The sequence below is a fragment of the Buteo buteo genome, chromosome 5 (assembly GCF_964188355.1).
Source record: "Buteo buteo chromosome 5, bButBut1.hap1.1, whole genome shotgun sequence".
In the NCBI taxonomy this organism is placed as follows: Eukaryota; Metazoa; Chordata; class Aves; order Accipitriformes; family Accipitridae; genus Buteo; species Buteo buteo.
In genome coordinates, this window is record NC_134175.1 from 33,247,770 (window position 1) to 33,268,114 (window position 20,345).

Sequence of the window (20,345 nt, forward strand, 5' to 3'; positions counted from 1 at the left end):
ATGTATTTACAAATAAAACTTTCCCTTCCTCCAATTTTGAATATTTTATGTGTATCTGTTCAAATCGTAATTTAAGTAAGAGTAACCTTGTACACCAGTAGCCTAATAATTCACAGGGTGTGGCTGTAGACAGCCATAACATAGTTACTAGGCTTTGGGTTAGAAAAGATTAACTGAGACAAGGATTTTTAGATTTGAGCATAGCAGAAAGTAAAAATGAACTAACAGCTGTAATTGTTGTTAAGCCAAAGGTTAGTTTTGTATACAAATGAGACAGTTTAATTTTTTGTCGTCCCCACTGAGCTTCTTTCTTTTTTTTTCTGGTAACATCCTTTCTTTAGTTAAAAAATACAGGTAACCGCATGTGTCTGGATGTTGGTGAAAATAACCATGGTGGCAAACCATTGATTATGTATTCTTGTCATGGACTTGGAGGAAATCAGGTAAGATATTTGATACCTGATTTTTATGATCTATTCAACTGTAACCTTACCATCTTAAAGTTTTAATTTACTTTAGAGAAATGGACTAATTTTTAATATGCAATCTCTCTCTCACTTTTTTAAAGTGTTAATTCCTATATATATTTTTCAAGGAAAATTTCATACTGCTCTTCATGTTGTGTCCCAATTCTAACATTTTACGTTCAGCATACAGATTCAGATTTTTAACACAATTGCCCTGCTTCACTTGATCTCTCCTTTCTGTGCAAAATCTTTTCATCCTACCCTTACTACTTTCTTGTAAGTGTTGTCTTCTTAATTCTTCCTTTCCTTATGCTTCCTCCTATTGCTTCTTTCTCTGCCACCAGGACTCGCACTGTCAAGGAAGATGGTGGGAATCCGGCCAATGAGAGACCAAGTGGTCAGGACTGAGCCACCTTCCCTATCATGCTTGCAGCCTCATAATGTGAGGTCAAAGTGGTCTATCCTGTACTGGCTAATGCAAGTGAATAATATGATTGAATTTGTCCAAGAGGAGCTCTCTTTGGTGCATAGCTCTTGGAGGCTGCAACGGTGCTCTGTTTCTTCTACAGTATAATTTGCAATAGATGTCAGATACTGAATCCTTCAGGCACTGCTGTAATACTAATAAAAGTAACGTCTCCTTCCCTGCCCAGAAATGAACACTTCTCTGTTGCCTCAAAGAGTTATTTGGTGAATAAAATTTATCAACTGTAAACTAAAGGTCAACAAAGGTTTAAAAGTTTTTTTAGAATATAGTTGTAATTTTTCATTTTTTAAATAAAATCTTCAATCTTAAAAGCCATCCATTGATGGCACTGTGAAAACTCAGACACATGATCCTAGTTACTTAATGCTTTCCTAATCAATTTTTGTGGGAGATGCAAAACTGTCTAGATTAAAATCTATGCTGTTATGTTAGCTTCTTACAGTACTGAACTTTTTTTTTATTCTGTTGTGGATTAATACTATATTAGCCTTTTCACATTGTCAGAGTCATTAATGCAGAACACTGTACCAAGACACTGTATTAAGAGATCTGCTGTATGCTTCTATTGTCATCTCTCTCTAAGTTATCTTGGACTGTACTAAAACTCCGTGCTTTCAAGTGTTGTGTGTTTTGTTTTTCCTCCTGCCATAAAATAACAGTCTGAATCCCTTTAAATGCCAACCTTCAGAGAATTTTAATATAGGTTTTGTTGGCAAAGCACAAGAGGTGTGCATATTTGCTTACTTAACCCTTCCCATTACAATACCCTATTTTCAGTTTTATGTTCTTTACCAGACTTTACCAGTGTAGGCTGACATTTTCTGTGCTACCTGTTGTCTTCATGCATATATTTGAGGTAGGAGAATGGAGTGGAAGAGAGAACCTAGTTTTCAGAGTTGTACATCAACTGTTTATCATTTTTCCTCTTTAGAATATTCTGGGGCTGGGAACATGTCCATCTCAATAGCATCTCAATATCCAATATTAAACCTAGCTTTCAAGTCATATTTTCAGGGCTTGCAGAGATGTTGGAGTGCAAAAGATAAATCAGAACAGATTAAGTCAGAGTAACAGATTTAATTACTATGTCTGAGAGCTAAGTAACTAAGTAGGTCACTCCTATCAGTACCTGTTTCAGGGAGTTGGGCACAGAGACTTAAGAGTGAGATGCGTGTTTGTTCCTCAGTGTTATTCCCATTGATGCCAAGGCAGTGAGGAGGCGGAAGCTGACCAATTGGACAGACAGTTGAAAGCAACAGGGAGCTAACTGAGCCTGTTCTTAATAGTCAAAGGAAAGATATGGTGAAGAAGGCTGACACATGGAGACAAGAAACAGTGGTAGTGGGATGTAATGATAGGAACTCTGCTATTTAATGAGGGAGAAAAGGAAGAGACCAGGATGGTAGGGTAGGACTAGAGGTATAAAAGGACAGCTGTGTCTGAAACTGTTAGAATTAAATCCCTTTTAAGATTGGAATTATAGCCTAGAATTCCTGAGCCTTAAGAGTACTCTGCTGTCAGGAAAAATTGGTGAAATTCACTCACAAAATACATGCTTCCATTACTTTTTGAATGGCTAGCTCATAAGAGAACATAACAGCATCCTATTGTTAGCATTATGGTTTAGATCAAGCAACAAAAGTTGATGTACAGCAATCAGTATTGTTCGATGTAACAAATGATTTTTTTGTTGTTGCTCTAAGGAAAAACAAAATCCAGCAACAAAAATTGAATAAAGATTTTTAAAGTTAAGAAATGCCAAATTTTAAGTTATCCATGCAACTATCTCAACTCTTCAGTTTGTCTCCTTGAATTATATATGATTCCTGGGGGAGCAAGCAATGAGATCTTGCATCATAATACACAAGGTGTCATTTGCAATTTATACATCTAAGGACTTCTAAATATATTCCATTGCATTAGTATTAAAAAATGTCTTCAGTTTTGTAACCACTTTTAAAGCATACATGCTAAAGATCAGAGAAATTATTCTGTAGTCTCAAATTGTTGAATAACAAATCTATTTGTGTTTTGGAATTTCAAAGGGTAAATTTAGTTTAATACTCTTGTTTGTGTTTATTTACTGAACCTTTTAAAACTTATTTAAATAGTACTTTGAATATTCTGCACATCATGAAATTCGACATAACATTCAGAAGGAACTTTGTCTGCATGCTTCTAAAGGACCTGTGCATCTTCGCGAATGTAACTACAAAGGCCAGAGAACCTTCACTGTTGGAGAAGAGCAATGGCTGCATCAAAAGGTATTTGGACTGTGCAGTGAATCAGCATTTTTATCAGTGATTTTTTATATGAGTTAATTTTTGATTTCCAACAAAACAGAAAACCCCAATGAAACAAAACTCAAAAGCCAAAAAGGAGTAATTTTATTTCTGGTAGGAAAATGTAGATAATTTCAGCTTTTCAGTTACCAGCTCAAAACTTGATAATTTCACTAGTTCACTTACAAAAACAGTCAGTCCTTTAGTGTGTGTCTGAGCATCCGTCTGGAAGTCAATCCAAATGTTTTGTGGTGGGTTTTTTTTATATTTTTTTTAAAAATTCCTAAAAAATTAAGTTGGAACTTGCATACTACTAATGTTTGTTTGCTGGCCCCTGTCTGCACTCTCTGTATGGCCTTATTCTTTAACAACAATGAACTTGGGAAAAAAAGATTGGGGGGAAATAGCATGCTCATTGTTTGTTCACTTTCTTTTTTTTCCCTCCTTTTTTACTCACTTTAGGATCAAACTCTGTACAATGCAGCACTACATATGTGCCTTACAGGAAACGGAGAGCATCCGAGTTTGGCATCCTGTAATCCTTCAGACCCCTTCCAGAAGTGGATCTTTGGCCAGAACAATTAAGATTTGATATTTATAGGCCAGAAGCATTTTTATTAAAAGAAAAGATCCATTCTAAACTGTGATCATATATGTATACTGCATTTTTAAGTGATGCATACTTCAAATGCAAAATGTTTAAAGTTTCTTTTCCCTCTTATTTAAGTTGGATGTAAAATGTGTCATCCGAGATTCCCTAGGAGTCTGTTATACCAAAGATGATTGAGATCCAAATTAAGAAAAATGTTTACAATATTTCTATGATAAGACTTTATATATTGACCACTGATTCATGGATCCTATAGTCCTCTTTCACCTTGGGGATCGTATGTATATTGTTTTTCCACATACTGTAAGTACTTCTGAAGACTAGTTTTCTCTGTAGAATTATGAGAAATTATTGTATACTGTCTAAAAACCAAGACACTTTATATGTATATTTTTATGCTCAATTGGTTGACTAATTTTTAATTTTTTTTAATCATTTACTCACTGCACCTTTCTCAGTATTTTTTAAGTTCATTCACTTGAAAAATTAAATATTTTACCTTCAGGTTAAAGCCAAATAGGCTACCACACTGTGCTCAGCTTCTAGCAAGTCAATTCTTCTTTTCTAGAAGAAAAAGATCATTCTTACTGAAATTTGTATGTATGATTATTTTAATGGAAAATCTGCTTATTCTGACATTAATATCTTTTTGTTTAGCCAAAACTTTTTGTATAGGTTTTTCATATTTCATAAAATTTAAAATTTATTATGAAGTTATATAGGAATAGATTTCCGAGCTGCTTAACATTAACACATTTTTTCAGCATTTTGCTCATTATTGCTTTTAAAGTACATGTTATCTACTAAACCCACTTTTTTTGGTAGCTTTTAGTGATTTATGTAACGTTTAGCTAACAGGTTCCTAATGTTATCTGTACGTAATTTCTTGTGCAAACATTTGCATGTTCTTTTTTTTTTCTTTTTCTTGCTGTTTCCCCCTTTTTTTACAAAGGACTGACCTCAGTTTTATCAGTCAAAGTGAGACCTTGGCCTTCCTAACTATTCTGCTAGCCCTTTTCATGAAATATTGTATTCTTGTAAGCATCTGCAAGTATACTTCAATAGGTCACGTACAGCTATGACTTCATAAATAGTCTTCCTTTGATTAAGTATTTAAAAACATACATATATATTTCTTTGGTTATTTTACTGGATGCATTGTTGTTAAACACCCTCCAGTTGGTCTTCCCTTGCAAACACCAATCATGCCCATTTTCTGACTGTGATTATCTTAGGCCTTCACACAGAAATGTGCTCTTTAGGAACACAGATATATGCTTACTTGAAAATGTCTACTTCAGGGTATGAATGTGAGATTAATGACCATCCAACCCTTAAAGCATCTAAGATCACATAAAATTGCACTTTAATAAGGCAAACTCTATTTCATAATAAAATTTTATATTCTGATCTGGAGAAGAGTTAATTGGTTTATGCAAATTATGGAGGTTTAAAAATAACCTTAAATTTGCATGTGTTATGATATGGGAGGAAAATGGCTATGAAATTAAAACAATAAACTTCTAGGAAGGGAAGGAACCAGCAGAATAAAGACAAGGAAAAGACTTACTGTTGTCTAGTAGTGCCAGTGTTATTAAGTAAGCATGGGAAACATCAAAGGTAGAAAGGTACTTAGACTTTGCATCTTGTTGAAAGAATTGTGTTGAACATCTATAGTATCTATTCAAATGGAAGAAAATAGGAGATATAATAGCAACCAGCTTAGTAATATACTCTTTAATCATCAGAATCTCAAGAAAGGTGCACATAACTGTGGAAAGTTGAGCAATAAGATCAGGTGTAGTTAGATGCAGCTAGTAACTGTATTTTAGGAAATGCTTAGTATTTCCTTTAAGTACTGTACTTATAAGAGGAGGGTGATTAAGGAAAATTTCATGGCTGCCAAAAGAAAATGAAATTCAAATTTTTAAAGTGAAGACAAAGAAAAATATTTGGCTGCATGATCAAGTATAAAGCTGAGAATAGATTTGAAGGGGTGGGTATTAAAGATTGAATAGGACAAAATACACTAATATTAAATTTGTCCTTTTGTCCTGGTAAATAAACAATATCACTACATATACATACTAATTTCTCTGTAGAGTCTGGTGGATGGATGGATGATGAAGTAGGGGTTTTTTATTTCTAACAGGGGAGGGAACATATATCTGGTTAATTTAACAGTATCTGACTAATGAATTCAGCTTCTGAAGAAAAGCAAGAAGAAATCCTTTCAGTAGTTCTAAGTCATCTAAAAGACAAGAAGTGAATAAGCAAGGACCAGCAAGAATTTGTCAGAGCATTAATTTAAGCTAATTTCTTTTTCTGGCTTGATAATCATGCCTTTAAGTCATGTCTTGGCTTCTGTAAGGGTTTTGTTGATACCTGTGAGAATATCCTGTGAAGTTAAAGCCGTATGAATTAAAATAACTTGCTACAGTGTGGACATAAACTGTTAAAAAGACTGTACTGGGAAGGGTTATTAATGCCACATGAAACTGGAAGGCTGTGTCGAATGGCATTGCAGCAAGATCTGCCTGTGCCCTCTGATAAATATTTCCATAATTCAGTAATGGAATACAAAGTATTCTTATTACTTTCACAGATCAAACCAATATTGGAAGGGCAACAAATGTTCTTGACAAACTGGAGAAGGAGTTGAGGAAAAATAGGATGCAGGTCAATGAGAAAATTGTTCAACAAATATGAATAGAGGATGGGACATTACGTAAGACAGCAGCTGTGCTGTGTTGATCCCCAGGTATGAAATGGAAACTGAGTGTTCAAGGAACCTGTTCTAGAAGACAAGGTATTTAGCATAACTGTTTAAAAGGACCTGAGTTCTTGAAGTTCCTAGTTCGTGTTATACAGCAAATGTATTATATTATTTTTAATACCACTAAATTTCTTCATGCAACCTGTTTCTCTTGCAAACTTGTTAGATTGGAATTTGCATATATGAAACATCATTTATCTACTCATTACACACTTTTCTTTTTAGAGGTAAAATTCCAAACCCGGATAGAATTTAAATTGCAAGGAAACAAGTGTTCTGTTGAACTTGGAGTTGGGAATCTTTTCATGAGCAGTGCTAGAGGAGCTCCACTTTGTCTTTTTTTGTTTTTCTAGTTGGTAATCTAAGACCATATTATAGCAGATATAGCAATATATGTACTTGTCACTCTGTTTTCTACAAAGATTAGGTATAGTAGGTCACCTGATTATTATATTTTGTGTTCAGTTCTAGCTGTGGAAGGGGAAAACTTATTCTGTGATTTAAAATCCTCTTTAAGATTTTCCTTTCATTTTTTGAGATTTCTTTTCTGGCCTAGCATAGGTCAATAGTCAAAAATTCATAATATGCTTTAATGTAGGCTTTTTAACCATTGCTACTATTGGAAACACTCTAATTTTTTATTTTTTTTTTTAATGCTTACTATCTGTTCTTTAAACTATGAGTGACATTTTAGTCTGTATTTTTGCAGTACTTATTACAATAGCAATTGAGTTTACTTCGACTCCCTACTACCTACCAGAAGAGAGGGAAGCAGATCTATAAACAGAGGAAGACAATAAGTGACTTTTTTTGTTCTGTTTGAACATCTGAAATTAACTTCTTTGTCTACATTGAGTATTGCACTTCCAAATATGCACATATATGTGTGTGTATACATATAGATATCATACAATTTCAGAATATCAATAGGAGATCTGTAAATATGATTGGAGGTTTAGAAAAGATTTTTTTTAAAAGTTAATTACATTTTTCAAAAGTAATAACAAAGCAGCAGTAAGCAAATTTGCAAGCAGTTCAAGTATTAGTTATTGTGCATCTTCTCTGTGCTTTTCTACCATCAGCCTTCAATCTTTCCTGAAAACTAAACTATTTTACAGGGTTTTTTAGAGGGCAGAAGCAGATGTTCTCCTTGACATAACTTATTCCACCAACATGATTCTCTTGAGTAATTATAGTATGTTCTACAGTGCAGTACTAACTTTTCTGTACTTTATGTTTTGCTGTATATATTTCTTTAAATATGTTGAATTACTGTAACTGAGAAGTACATGAAACTGAAAGAACTTGTGGAAACTACTTTCCTCCTAAAGAATAATCTCCCACATTTTTTGAATTAGCCTGATATAATCTTATGCATCTGATCAAGATTATAATATTAGATTGAGATGTCGGGGTCTTGATTTCAGTGGCTGTCAGAACTATAGCCAGTCCTTTGAACTTCTTGTGCACAGATCTCCTTTAAGGTTGTACTTTCTATCAAATGTTCCAAGGAAGGGACATGTAATCTTTTCTGTATTTTAATATATCTCCTGAATTCTTCAAGTAGGGACTTAATTGCTAAAACATGCTGTCCAAACCTGCGCTTGTGTCAATAGCACAATAATATTTCAAGTAGTAGTTTAATATTATGATATTAAAAAAAAAAAAAAACAAACCAAAACCAAAACCCATGGATTTTTATTAAAAAGCTTTGTTGCATTAACCCTTCACTTTATGTTGCCCTCTTCAAAAGTTTTTGAAAAGTACATTTTTAAAGTTAAATCTACAATATCTGATTCTGTCCTTTATAATGTAAATGTTAGCTTGACTTTATGTTTTATAAGGGGTAGCAATAATAACTTTAGCATGTCTTGTTCAGTTTCTATGCTGTCTGAGGGACAAATTCATACAAGAGTACCATTTTTAAAGGAAGAAAAAAACCTTTCAAAAGTAAAACACTATCAAAGGGTTGGAAACCAGAAGAGGAAAAGAAAATCAGACTAGGAAGGAGCTAGATGGATGGGGAAAGAGCTGTATTGGAAATATCTGTCTAGACTGGGTGCCCTTTGTTTTTTGGGGGGAATGGATACAATGATTTAAAATTGTACAGCATTCCATACAGAGACTACAATTACACACTGATGTTCCCAGGCTCAGCAAACAAAAGTAAAATCCCCCCAAAAGTGAATGTCATATTTCTGCCCAACCCTCTTCCTCATGAAATAGTTTTACATGATGGAGGTTCTGGTTGATTGGTTTTATGATGGGAAATTGCATTTAAAAGTCATTTAGAATCAGATCAACATTATATTCACACACTGAAAAGCTAGGAACTGACAATTCAGCTCCTTATGCAAAATAAAAACCAGAAATGCTGTATTTTCTGATAGGTACTGTATCTGTTTACATTGGATAGAGGAGTTTCAGGAATAAAAAAGCTTGCCGGTAAGGAATAAGAATTGTTTAATGAATAATGTTTATGTTGCTAAAGTGGCATTTACTACTACAACCAGCAACCCTACAAAAATTAATCTCAAACATAGATGTTTCAAACAGTACCCTTGTTCACTTAATATTTTAATTTTTGTAGGTTTTTTTTTTCCTGTTCCTAATTTAAGTTCTTATTTTCTCATTTTAATCTATGGCTTGCATGTCAAATCATTATTTTTCTTCTCTCTGGGTTACAGCTTGGTGCTGTACAGCTTCAAATTTTGAAGGGGTGTCAACTGGAATTAAAACTTCAAATTGATTTTTTTATTATTATTATTATTATATGAAATACCTTTATTCTCATTTCGTTTTGTTTCTGTCTGCAACTGAACTAGAAGACGGCTAATGTGATACATCAACTTTTGTTACTTTCTTACTAAAACTTTAAATCCTGGCTTCCCTTTTTAGATACATATTTGATCAACTTTTCACACACTTTATTTACTACCACTAATAATACTTTATTATATTATACTTGAACAGTGCACATTAAAATGGCTAGTTGTTATGGTTTATTTTTTTAAAATTCCTGTGCTTTATCCCTGGTGTATTTCTCATGCTGCATTGTGTTAGAGTGCACAAAGCACAAGGAAAGCTTTTTGTTAAGAGTGGAGAATTTCCTAGGGATAATGACCTCAAAATAAATATGCTACTCTAAAATATTATGTTCCCAGATACTGTATGTGAAATTTTATTCTCAGTTGAATTGGACTGGCTTGTCCTAAGATAAGACTGACTAATTGTGGAAGGTATCAACTGATGGCTGAGGCACTATGTTATGGCCTACCTGATTGAGGCAGGTTAGCCATCATCTTGGGAATATGAAATCCATTGTGATTTGGTGGGTTTTAAAAAGATCCTTTCAGTGTTTCAGGTAGAGCTAGTTACCAGACCAAAGTAAGAGGGTGACTGGAGAGCTGTCTCCCTTCATTAAACAGCTGAATTTTGGACTGTAATAAGTTGACTCAGCACAACTCAAATGCAGCAATAGAAACTGCTACTAGTAGTATGTCATTACTGTTAGACTGCTCCAAAGTACATAGAGAGGGATGAGAATCAAGTAGTTCTTCTTTTGAATGTGACTATCCCACTAGCTTTTTCTTCCTTCCTCCTGACAGTCCCTTTAACCTCCCAACTTTTAAGTGGACATCGTTGTGTCTGCCTTCTCTTTACCATGAGCAATCTCAATCATCCACCTATTCCAGGGCAAAAGGAAGCCACTGCTATAACCAGGATGGTTTTCATGCTTGCCTATGTCAGTTTAAATGCAAAGATAACCTGATTTCTAGATTCTCAGTATCTGTTTTCTCCTTAACTCTGTTTAGGAAGTCAGCCAGAATGTTGGTGCCACTGGACATATGCAGTAGCATAATTTCAAAGGCTTAAGTGCATTTTTTTTGGCAAAAATAGGAGCCTCTGGAAGGTAAGACAGCCAGACAGGGTTTGGGGGACTCAACAGCCATAGGTTAATACATACTGAGGTTCTTTTGGCTTGTTAGAATTTACTTTCTCATAACATTGCTTTTCTGAATGTCTTTCATAAAATTTCTGCTGGAAATGCCCATTTTTATTTTTGAAACAATTTTTTTGCTTAACGGGAGTCAATCAGGTATATGCTCTGTTTCTGGTTCACCAGGATTCCTTGACCTGATTTTTGCATTTCTAGGGTGTCTGGATCCTTCAAGACCACCCACTGAAGTAGTGACGGGTACCAAGGCCTGTATCCCTAGTTAGTGTAGTTAATGGGATTGCTCTGCAGACCTTAAAAATCTTGGCTGTCTAATAAACATATATGGTAAATTAGCAAGAAACACTTTCTTTCTACTGATGTTTCACTGAATGTTCTCCAAAGCCAGTACAATTTCTGTAAAAATGCTTTGGTTTTAACAAATCATTATTCTTCCTCTCTCATTGTTCTTGACCAACTGTAGCTATCGTGTCGAGATAAGGCTAAATATTTTCACAGTTTCTTAATCAATCATGGTGCTTTTTTTTTTCCAAGCCTACAGAATAGAATACTTTATGTACTAAGTTATAATTTTGTACCTAGTATTTCTAGAGTCTAAAGACAGCTGAAAGTAAATCCTGTCTTGCCAATAATGTCTTAAATATTGTGGATAAAGTTAGAAGGTGTTCAACTTCCAGGATGAAATATTTGATGCTTGGGTTCATGAAGGAGAAATACATACGGTAGCGTCTGGTATAAGAAGGGAATGCCTGCAGTAGTATGAAGGATTGGATGACTGAAAGGTTAACAGCAAAGAGAACAGAATTTGTCCAGGAAAGAGGCTTAGGGGGAGGGCAGAAGTTAAGTGGAAGAAAACTAGGGCTCTAAAGTGGGAGCTTGGGGGGCTGTCCTCCCCAGTCTTCTGTTATCACTAATTTTGTTTCCCTTCTTTTCTTAGCTCTTTTTTGCCTCAAAAGAAGCAGAAAGGTGGAAGTCTTTAGCAGTCTGAAATGGAGTATGAGACAGCCCAATGTGCAATAGACCAGTATCAACCAATAGTATGGTTGGCAATGTCTTGGCAATGCAGTTGCAAAAACAATGATCTACTTAGGTGAATATGTGGTTTGTGAAACTTAATAGTGCTACAGCTGTATGTAGTCAAATTTCCATACAGGTTCAGTCAGTATGACTGAGGCCTGAAACCACTGCAACTAGCAGTAAGTCCTGGGGAATGTGTAGGAGATGGAGAAACTTTTCAAACTAGTAAATGACTGAAGTGAAAATAATATAGTCTTTCATCATGGAATACAAACAGTCTATGCTGTGTGCAAATGGCTATTGAGGACAGCTGCAGAAGAAATGTAGGTTACACCTAGCAGATGTTAACTTATACATAAGGAAGAGAAAAAGGAACCTCCTGCCCATCTGATGGAAGGAAAAACTGACGGAGCCTGAAGGACAGAAGCATAACATTGAAAAGCAGTGACAAAGGCAGAAAGTTGGGTGGCTAAGTCAAGGACAGAGTGGACTTGGAAAAGTGACTATGAGAAATGCTAGGGGAAAGCAGAGATGTGGGAGGAAAAGCAAGAAAAGTAGGGGACGGGTTCCTCTAGGAGTGAGTGTGGGACAGCAGTGCAAGTGAAGGGCAGTAAGAGTTTGAGGAGAAGCTGGAAAAGTGAAGTAGCAAGGAATCTGGAATCTGTGGTGGGAAGAATATTGTCAGAAATTGCATTCACACAGGAAAAATATGTAGGCACTTTAAGGAAGAGCTCCAAGGTTAGAATCACAAAGTGCTGCTGAGGTTTCTTAATGATGACTTGCACCAAAGTTTACTGAATTAGTGATTCTTTTGGAGTGCCTCAGTGCCTCCTAGATTATATAGGTGTGAGAAGTCTAGATGCTTTCTTCTCCACTTGGCTAAACCTTCTGTACTTCAGACATGCCGTGCTGTCAGGAAAAGGTAAGTGGTTGACAATGGGTATGCTATCAGAGAAATCATCACATGCCTTGTGACTGATAACTGGTCAGCTGACAGGCTGCTATCTACTGGGTCTGTTGCCAACGAAGATCATTATGTATGTTTTTATCACTTCCTATTGGTTAATTGTACTTCTAAAGGCCGCTCAGTAAAATAATATTGGTCTACATAGATTCCCTTGCATCTAATTAAAAATCTTTGCTTTATTATTAACCCTTGCTTTGATATTAAGTGATTTCTATGAGATAATAAGATCTGTAATTTAACAGGGGACACCAGTTCACAATAACACAGCACACTTAGCTAAAATCTTGAACTCTGCTACTATAGGACCAGGAAATATTCACTGAATATACTTGCCTGACTGTTAATCCAAGAGCTCCTGTGTGTATTTTCAAAAGGGACTGGAATGTGTAACGAGAGGAAAAAGGAATAAGGGAAATAAAGCTGGTGAGCTCAGGGCAAATCATGGCTACTACCTCCCTGTCTAGTTAACTGGAAATTAAGAGCTGAAGGCCACCTATTGACTCATTCAAGACCTGTGGTTGAAATGTAGACTTGCAATGTTTTTGCTGGCTGTGGAACAAAAATTGGTTTCTGTGGGTTGGCTGGGCCTGCCTAAAAGCTGGGCTTCTGCTTTAGCTCTGCCATAAGCAGAGCCTAATTTTTGGTGGCAACTTTGAGCAAGAAAGATGGGAGTTTGGGGAAAAATGGAGACATGCAAAGGCCAAGTGAGATGAGGGGCAGCCTGTGCCTTTGATGTGACAGGGAAGGAAGAGGCGGAGGTATGGCCAAAAAGGTAATGTGCGGCCCCAGGTGCATTTCCAATACTTGCTTGGGACTGGAGCCAAAAGCCCAAGGGAAATGCTAGAAGAAACAGAACTAAAAATGCTTTTTGCATGGTAATAACTGGAAGGTGTCTTCTGCAAAGGCTGGTTTCCCATTATCCACAGCTTCTAGCACTCAAACCAGTTAATGTGGAAATAAAAATGGTTTCTGCAGTCTGCCCACATAGTGCATTTCGTTGTGTGCATATAAACTAAGCCATACAAACAAAAGCTTGTGCAAACTAAATCCCATTTTAGCATCAGAAACCAAGAAATGTTTGTTACATAATCCAAAACACCCTAGACAAACACTCTAGGTTGCTATATCACTGTACCTGAGCGAGCTTAAAAATCAGTTGAATTTTCCCTTGGGTTACACTCCACTTTGTACCATGTCACCCTCCTTCCAGAACTTTTCTCTCTTGTTAGCAGGAAATTTCTGCTGAAATTTCTATTTAAAATATTTAGCAAATATCTTCATTTGTCCAGCAGACATTGTGGTCATAGTATAAACTCAGACACGTAAATCATAAGCCTTTACTCTCCTCCAAGCTAATCAAATTGAAGATTTTTTTCTTTTTTTTTTAAATGCTGGATGACATGTCTAAAAACCAACTAAAACTTCTTCAACTGCCTCATATTATCTACAGCTCTTCTGGATGTTGTTCATGTTCACATAAGTGGCATGCTGAAAATCAAGAGTTTGTTGCAGGGGGTTCTCTGGCTCTTTTACTGCTTTTTTTTTTTTTTTAATTTGAAGCACTTTCAGCAATAGTATTATGCTCTTCCTCCATGGAAGGGAAAAAAAGAAATGTTACATATACAGCATGTAAAAATATATACATCAATCAGATGGCTATATAAACTAAAGATTACCAGAAAAGCTAGCATCAGTGTTAACCTGCATTCCACCATGTTCTCTTATACATCCAGGAAAGTAATCACAAGTGCTGAAGAAGGCTTGATTTCAGGCAAGGACAGCTCAGTCTTACTCCCAGCAAGACAAAGCAGGTCCTAAATGTTCTGGGACTTCAGGGCCTGTGGCTCTGGGCAGCTCCTTGCCCACGAACAAGAGGCCCCACTGATTGCTCGTGGCTCTACCTGGTTATGACACCATTAACTGCAGTGGGACTTCGCCAGCTCACCATACCTGAGGATTTTGTTTCATCACCCTCAGGAGTAATTGCTGCTTTATACTAGCGTGAGTATAGAATTACGTAAGTACTATTAATAGATCAACTTAAAACTGAACCTTATTTTTAAGTCTTACTTCTGAATTGGGATCCTGATGTCTTGAATTAGAACACTAGTGCTAGAAGTTGTTTTACAAAATTTTTTGTAACAGTATGGCTTAGCAAGCCCTGAAGCAGCACTGTTGACTATAGTTCATGGCAATGCAAAAAGCTGTCTGATAGTGGATGTTAACCTATTCCATTCTGTGTAAAGCCTAACAAATTAAAAACAAATGCTACTGTAAATACTATGAGAACATTTTTTCATAGTCTAGAGAACATCTGACCTTTATCAGTTTTTGTAAATACAAATAATTTAGCCATATGCAATTTGTCATTAATGCACACTTAAGGATAACTTACTTACCTTTTACAAATGTACGGCTCAATTTTAAGAAATATCAGCATAAAAAGATGGCAGAGACCTGTGATTGTTGACTATTTTCATAACGAAGCAATGGTGATCAGTTTTCAAAATAATTAAGCAGTTGTTCTGAAATTTAACAGTATGCTTTATGTGCCATTGTAGCCATTGAAATTATTTGTTGTAGAAAATTGCTGCAAATTGTCCACCAGAGAGAGCTGTTGCCAATTTTTTTCCAACAGCTGTTGAAAACGATTATTTCATTAACTTACAACCAAAATTATAACATTCACCATGATAGGTACAGATGAATCAATGTAGTTTATTACATTGGCCAAAGAAAAAGTGTAGGCAGTAGTATCGATAAAGGGCAAATGGATATACCTAACAAGGCATTTCTGTTCACTTCTTAAATATGTATATGCTGATTAAATTAGAAAAACAACACCAACAGCAAAAAGCAAACCAAACCTGTTTCTCCTCAAGCTATCAGACTATGAGGAATGGGAGAAACGCTTGAAATTTCCCAGAGCATCTTTAGAGGCTCTGCAGGAGGAGGTACACTACTAATTCTGGCTCTGTTAGATGAGAGAGGAGTGTCTAGTGAATGCATAGTAGAAATAAGATGCACAATGCACTGGCAGCCATGACGTAACGTAGAAACCTGTTTTACTTCATTGCAAACAAATGGACAATATATATTGTACAATATATAATAAAAATACAGCCGATACAAGTGCCACTAATTAACAAAAAAACTAATGTTAAGACTTAAAAATGCTCATTTTTGTAATATATACACTGCAGTAATAAGCCACAATAAATACATCAAATTCCATATCATTCATAATAAATACCGAAAATATAAATACAGAAGAATACAGTTAATTTGAATAAATTATTACAACATAAGGTCTAGGTTAAGTTCTGTTGAATATTACTGTAGCTTATATTACCCTTTGGCATCTTTGATGTTACAGCTTGTTTAAAAAAAAGAAAGGAAATTAAAGAAATGTGTAGTTCATGAAGCTTAAAATTATTTCCATGTACAGATTTTAAGATGAACTTTATTTCCCCTCACTTCTTCAAACAGTTTAAAAGCAGCAGTCCAATTAAATATGTTGCTTTACTGTTGAGATCTCCATAACTTTAGTATGCAAGATCATCTGTAATGGAAAATGTTAAGTAAGTACTTCACATACTAATTTTTGAGAAAAATAATTAATGTACAAATTTTAAACAAATGGCTGCAATTACACCACAATTTTACTAGTCCCATTTGAATTGATTACACATCTGAAAGACCATCAACTTAAGTGCTTTTGAATCCATGCCGTGGTGTATTATTTACCACTTGCCAACAAAAATTTCAAAAGCAATTGTATATTCTTATGGGGAAATATATATATATACACAGAGAGAGATGAACCTCCTAAAAGACAAGGCTGGATTAGACAGTGTAAATGTTATGTAGTTTGTATTTGTTAAAACAATGAAAACACATTAAACATAAAAAAATGTAGTGTTGACTTTGTTTTTTTAACAGAATTGCTATCTATTAGCTGTAGATGGAGACAAATCAAAATAATCAATTGCCATGTTTTATGTTAACAGGTATTAACCAGTACATTTGTATTATTAACTTTATTTGTAAAAGGTTATTACACCAGAATGCAATTTAACTTAAAAGATCAACTTTACTAAGACAATATTACAGGCTGAGGCTCTTAGGAATGGATTTTTCATCTACAGATTTTGACTATTTTTGCACTGTTAAATGTCTAGCGCTTATTTTACATCAAACACTTTTTTAACATGTTTCACAAACTACACTTCAGACGTATTTCCATAGAAGTGCCTACAATCAGTCAATTAAAAGAAGGGCCCAGTTGTTAGGCATTGTTTACATGGGCATTGTTATGTGAGAACTGAAGTGGTGGGATTTGTGTGAAATGGTCTGAAAAAACAGCATGCTTGCTTCTGTTTTTAAGGGAACCAGCTGCACACAATGCACCAGTGCACACAATGATGCAATCTTTTCAAGAAGCTGAAAACTCTGTGTATCAGAGGCTCACAAATGGATGGCTGGTTCTTTACAGTGATCCCCCAGTACCCCAGCAAGGTTGAGCTTCACCCATAATCCAACCCAAAATTTCATTAAGAACATCTTTAAAAAGATGGAGAAACCTAAAAGAATTAGCTGACATAACATAGTAAGTCTCATTTGAAAATCCCCAGCTAAAACACTAATAAAAGGGACACCTATTTCTTACTTGCTTTTAGAGTCTCTTGTTATCTGAGAAACAGGTTATATTAGAACAAGTGCCTGGGAGCAGAGTTAACTAAAATGATACTGAACATGACTTTGCAATTGACATAGGCAAAGAAAAGACATGGTAGCAATGCTTCTAGGGTGTTGCTTTGCTTTGAAGTTTTTACCCCATGCTTTCGGATAAGTCTTTTATTTATTTATGTATTTATGTCTGCCTGTACACAACTGGTATGGAAAAATGACATTTCCTGTTTGTACTGAGTTCATGTTAGTTTTAAAATATATTAAACAACAGAGTTAATATAATGATCTAACATGGCCAAGCTTGTAGTGAACATGCACATGCTTTTCCATCCTTGCTCTGGGGATATCTTAATTTCCTTTTTTCCTTCTTTTTTTTTTTTCCCCCATATATAATGTTTTCTTTTGCCCTTTAGAATGTCCTCGTCAATCTACCTCTTGCCTTCATCCTTTTGCTCTAAATTGCGCTTTCTATCCTCACTCACTCCAGGGTGTATCCACCCGTGGTTCAAGACAAAGGATTATCTTGATCCTTCTGTTAGGACAGTGGTGTTCATTTGTATCTTCCACCAGTTTTCCTGTCCCTCAAGAAAAGCTAATCCGGTCTTCATGGCTTGTTGGAAAAGTGCACAATTAGAGAAGAACATACATGTGAGGCAAACTTCTTTTGACTTAGTTCTATTTGACATTCATTCATAAAATACCTAAGTAAAACAAACGTGTCATTGCTAAGATCCAAATTACGGTAATTGAGTAAATAAATGAAGTTTGCCTTCTGACTTTGTTTTTTCTTTGTCCCATCTCCCCCACACCCCCACCCTGCCTTAGATGAAGGACTAGCATCTTCTCAATTGAGACACGGCAACACAGAGCATCATGAATACTACTCTCCAGTCAGTGGGACCTTCTGTGTACCAGGTATCCTCCTAACCATAAAGACTATACAGCAGAAAAGCAATACAAATTTTAACTTTTTCCTTTTTAAGATCTAATTCACTTCTATTTTATAAAAGGTTGGTTTTGATTTATTATTCATTACTTATATTAGAAAAAAGAAAAAAATCGTAACAGTAGTTTGAAGGAAACTTTTTCCTCCCCTAAGTGATGGTTTTCTGCTTTCCCTAATCTTGGATTTTCATCCTGTACTGGGCTGTGCTGCATCAAGAATGACACTCTTCCCCTGGATCTACATGCCTCAAGAGACAACGAGGATCCCCTACCACACCTCTGCAGCTCTCTGCAGCCTGTGGGGTAGGTTTCCTTCCTGTTCATTTGTGTGTACAGAAAGGGAGTGTCTACAGACCCCCACTGGGATTGCTCCCTCATGACTCATATTCAGAGCCAATGGGGGACTATTTTTCACCACAGTTCTGATCTATCTACATGCTAATGTTAAGTGAAAAATGAAATGAACTCTTGGCAAAATAAAAAAGGATAGCTAGCACAGAGGACATTAGAGTTGCCCTTGTGCTCAATTTTAATGAAAAGCCTTACTGTACAACAGACCTTTCCCAGACCCTAAGACGAAGGGAGGAAGGAATTAAGAAGAAAAGACTAAGGCTGCAAAACAGATGTTTCATGAATTGGATGTTCTTATAAAAAGTAAAATTCTTGGTATCAGCCATTAGGGTAGCAGAAAGTTCTCAAGGCTGTTGTAACTCTCCTCCTTAAGTGAAAACAATACTCTGGCACATTTATTAGCAACAAAATTAAAAGCTGCCTCTGATTTAGGAGTGGGAAGAGACAGTGAACAGGAAGCACTTACGAAGACCTCAAGCCTGTGTTCACTCAGACATCTTTACAACTAAATGGTACTTGTCCATCACTTCACAATGTTCATGCTTTGGATTTCACACTTCTTGCAGAAAATGGACAATTAATAATTTGCACATGGACAGTGATTACAGAGAACAGCAAAATTAAGGAATATTTAAAAAAAATCTGGAAACATTGAAAAGGCAAATGTTGAGATTTCTCATACCAAGGAACATGTTAATGAACTAGACTCTGTTTTGAAAATAACAGTAGCTTTCTACCATTTTAAAAAAATAGTAATTGGATTTAATATTTTAGAAATAAATTCTATAGAATATATTCTCTGAGTTAATTCTAGTTTTTCTAAGTATTTTACAACAAATGTTCTGCAACCATAACAAAGTAGATGACAGAATTACTCTTTAGCCCCAGTGGGAAAGCATCTTAAGGATTTCCTGTATCATCCTCTTCTGTCCCTGTTCCTGACAGCTTCAGGAAATTAAACTGGCACAATGAACATGAGTTTATACAACTCATGAGCTGTAACACAGGAGTTTATTTAGCAAATGCCTTTTAAAACAATATCATGGGTCTCTCTTGCTTTAGCGCTGAGTAAGGGCACCTGCTTCACTACAGGAGCAGCCTAGACAAGGAGTTTCAACTGAGGGAATTCAGCTGGCAGAAGATGACAACATGCAGGGGAATAAGACTGCCTGTTGCTGCCAAGTATGGTGTTGCAGGCAAACTACAACCTTGCTGCTCAAATGTTAAGCACTCAAAAGGTAAATGTTGTATGTTCAACACAGCTTTTATTCTAATTTTCACTGTGAAATTTATTGTTAAACTTTTGCTCATTAATCTGGTCCACGGAAAGAAGAGCTTGCTTTTGCTGTGTTTCGCGTTAGTGATAAAATTTCTATTCACTTCTGAGCTGGATTGGGCTTTATTGGGAAAGTGACTTAGTTTGCTGTACAAAAATTTAGTTATGATGCCAAAAAAGGGTATTTTGCCTGTTCTATAGAATTATTTTTTTTATCACAATATCTCCAAGTACCTTACAAACCAGAGCATAGAGAATGGAAGTGACACAGCAGGACAAAGGCAAAGCCAACAGAACCCAGGTCTCCTCTGTCTGAGCCCAATACTCTCTATCCAGTATATCACATTTATATCAAAGAGTCCGGAACATCTGAAATATTAAAAAAACATAATATATGTTCTGTTTTGCATACAAATGTATGTATATGATCTTTAACAAACTAGCTGTGTTTCATGAAGATATCCACCCGACTGTGAGGCATAGAATGCTACATCATCAGTTTGTTAGCACGTTTACT

At 35.6% G+C, this 20,345-nt stretch overlaps 1 protein-coding gene across 3 annotated transcripts in view; it reads left to right on the forward strand.

Annotated features, from left to right (window-relative positions):
• GALNT3 (polypeptide N-acetylgalactosaminyltransferase 3) overlaps positions 1-20,345 on the forward strand; it is a 47,612-nt gene that overhangs the window by 16,323 nt on the left and 10,944 nt on the right. The window contains exons 9-16 of one of the 3 annotated variants that reach the window (XM_075028550.1): positions 342-443; positions 3,066-3,218; positions 3,699-4,149; positions 6,452-6,607; positions 14,298-14,565; positions 18,082-18,171; positions 18,419-18,504; positions 18,985-19,790. In XM_075028550.1, the coding sequence (XP_074884651.1) occupies positions 342-443; positions 3,066-3,218; positions 3,699-3,821 (378 nt within the window). In that variant the 3' untranslated portion in view covers positions 3,822-4,149; positions 6,452-6,607; positions 14,298-14,565; ... (1 more) ...; positions 18,419-18,504; positions 18,985-19,790. Of the gene's footprint in view, positions 1-341; positions 444-3,065; positions 3,219-3,698; positions 4,150-6,451; positions 8,034-14,297; positions 14,566-18,081; positions 18,172-18,418; positions 18,505-18,984; positions 19,791-20,345 lie in introns of those variants that run through there. The other 2 variants (XM_075028551.1, XM_075028552.1) reach the window with 2 other exon arrangements.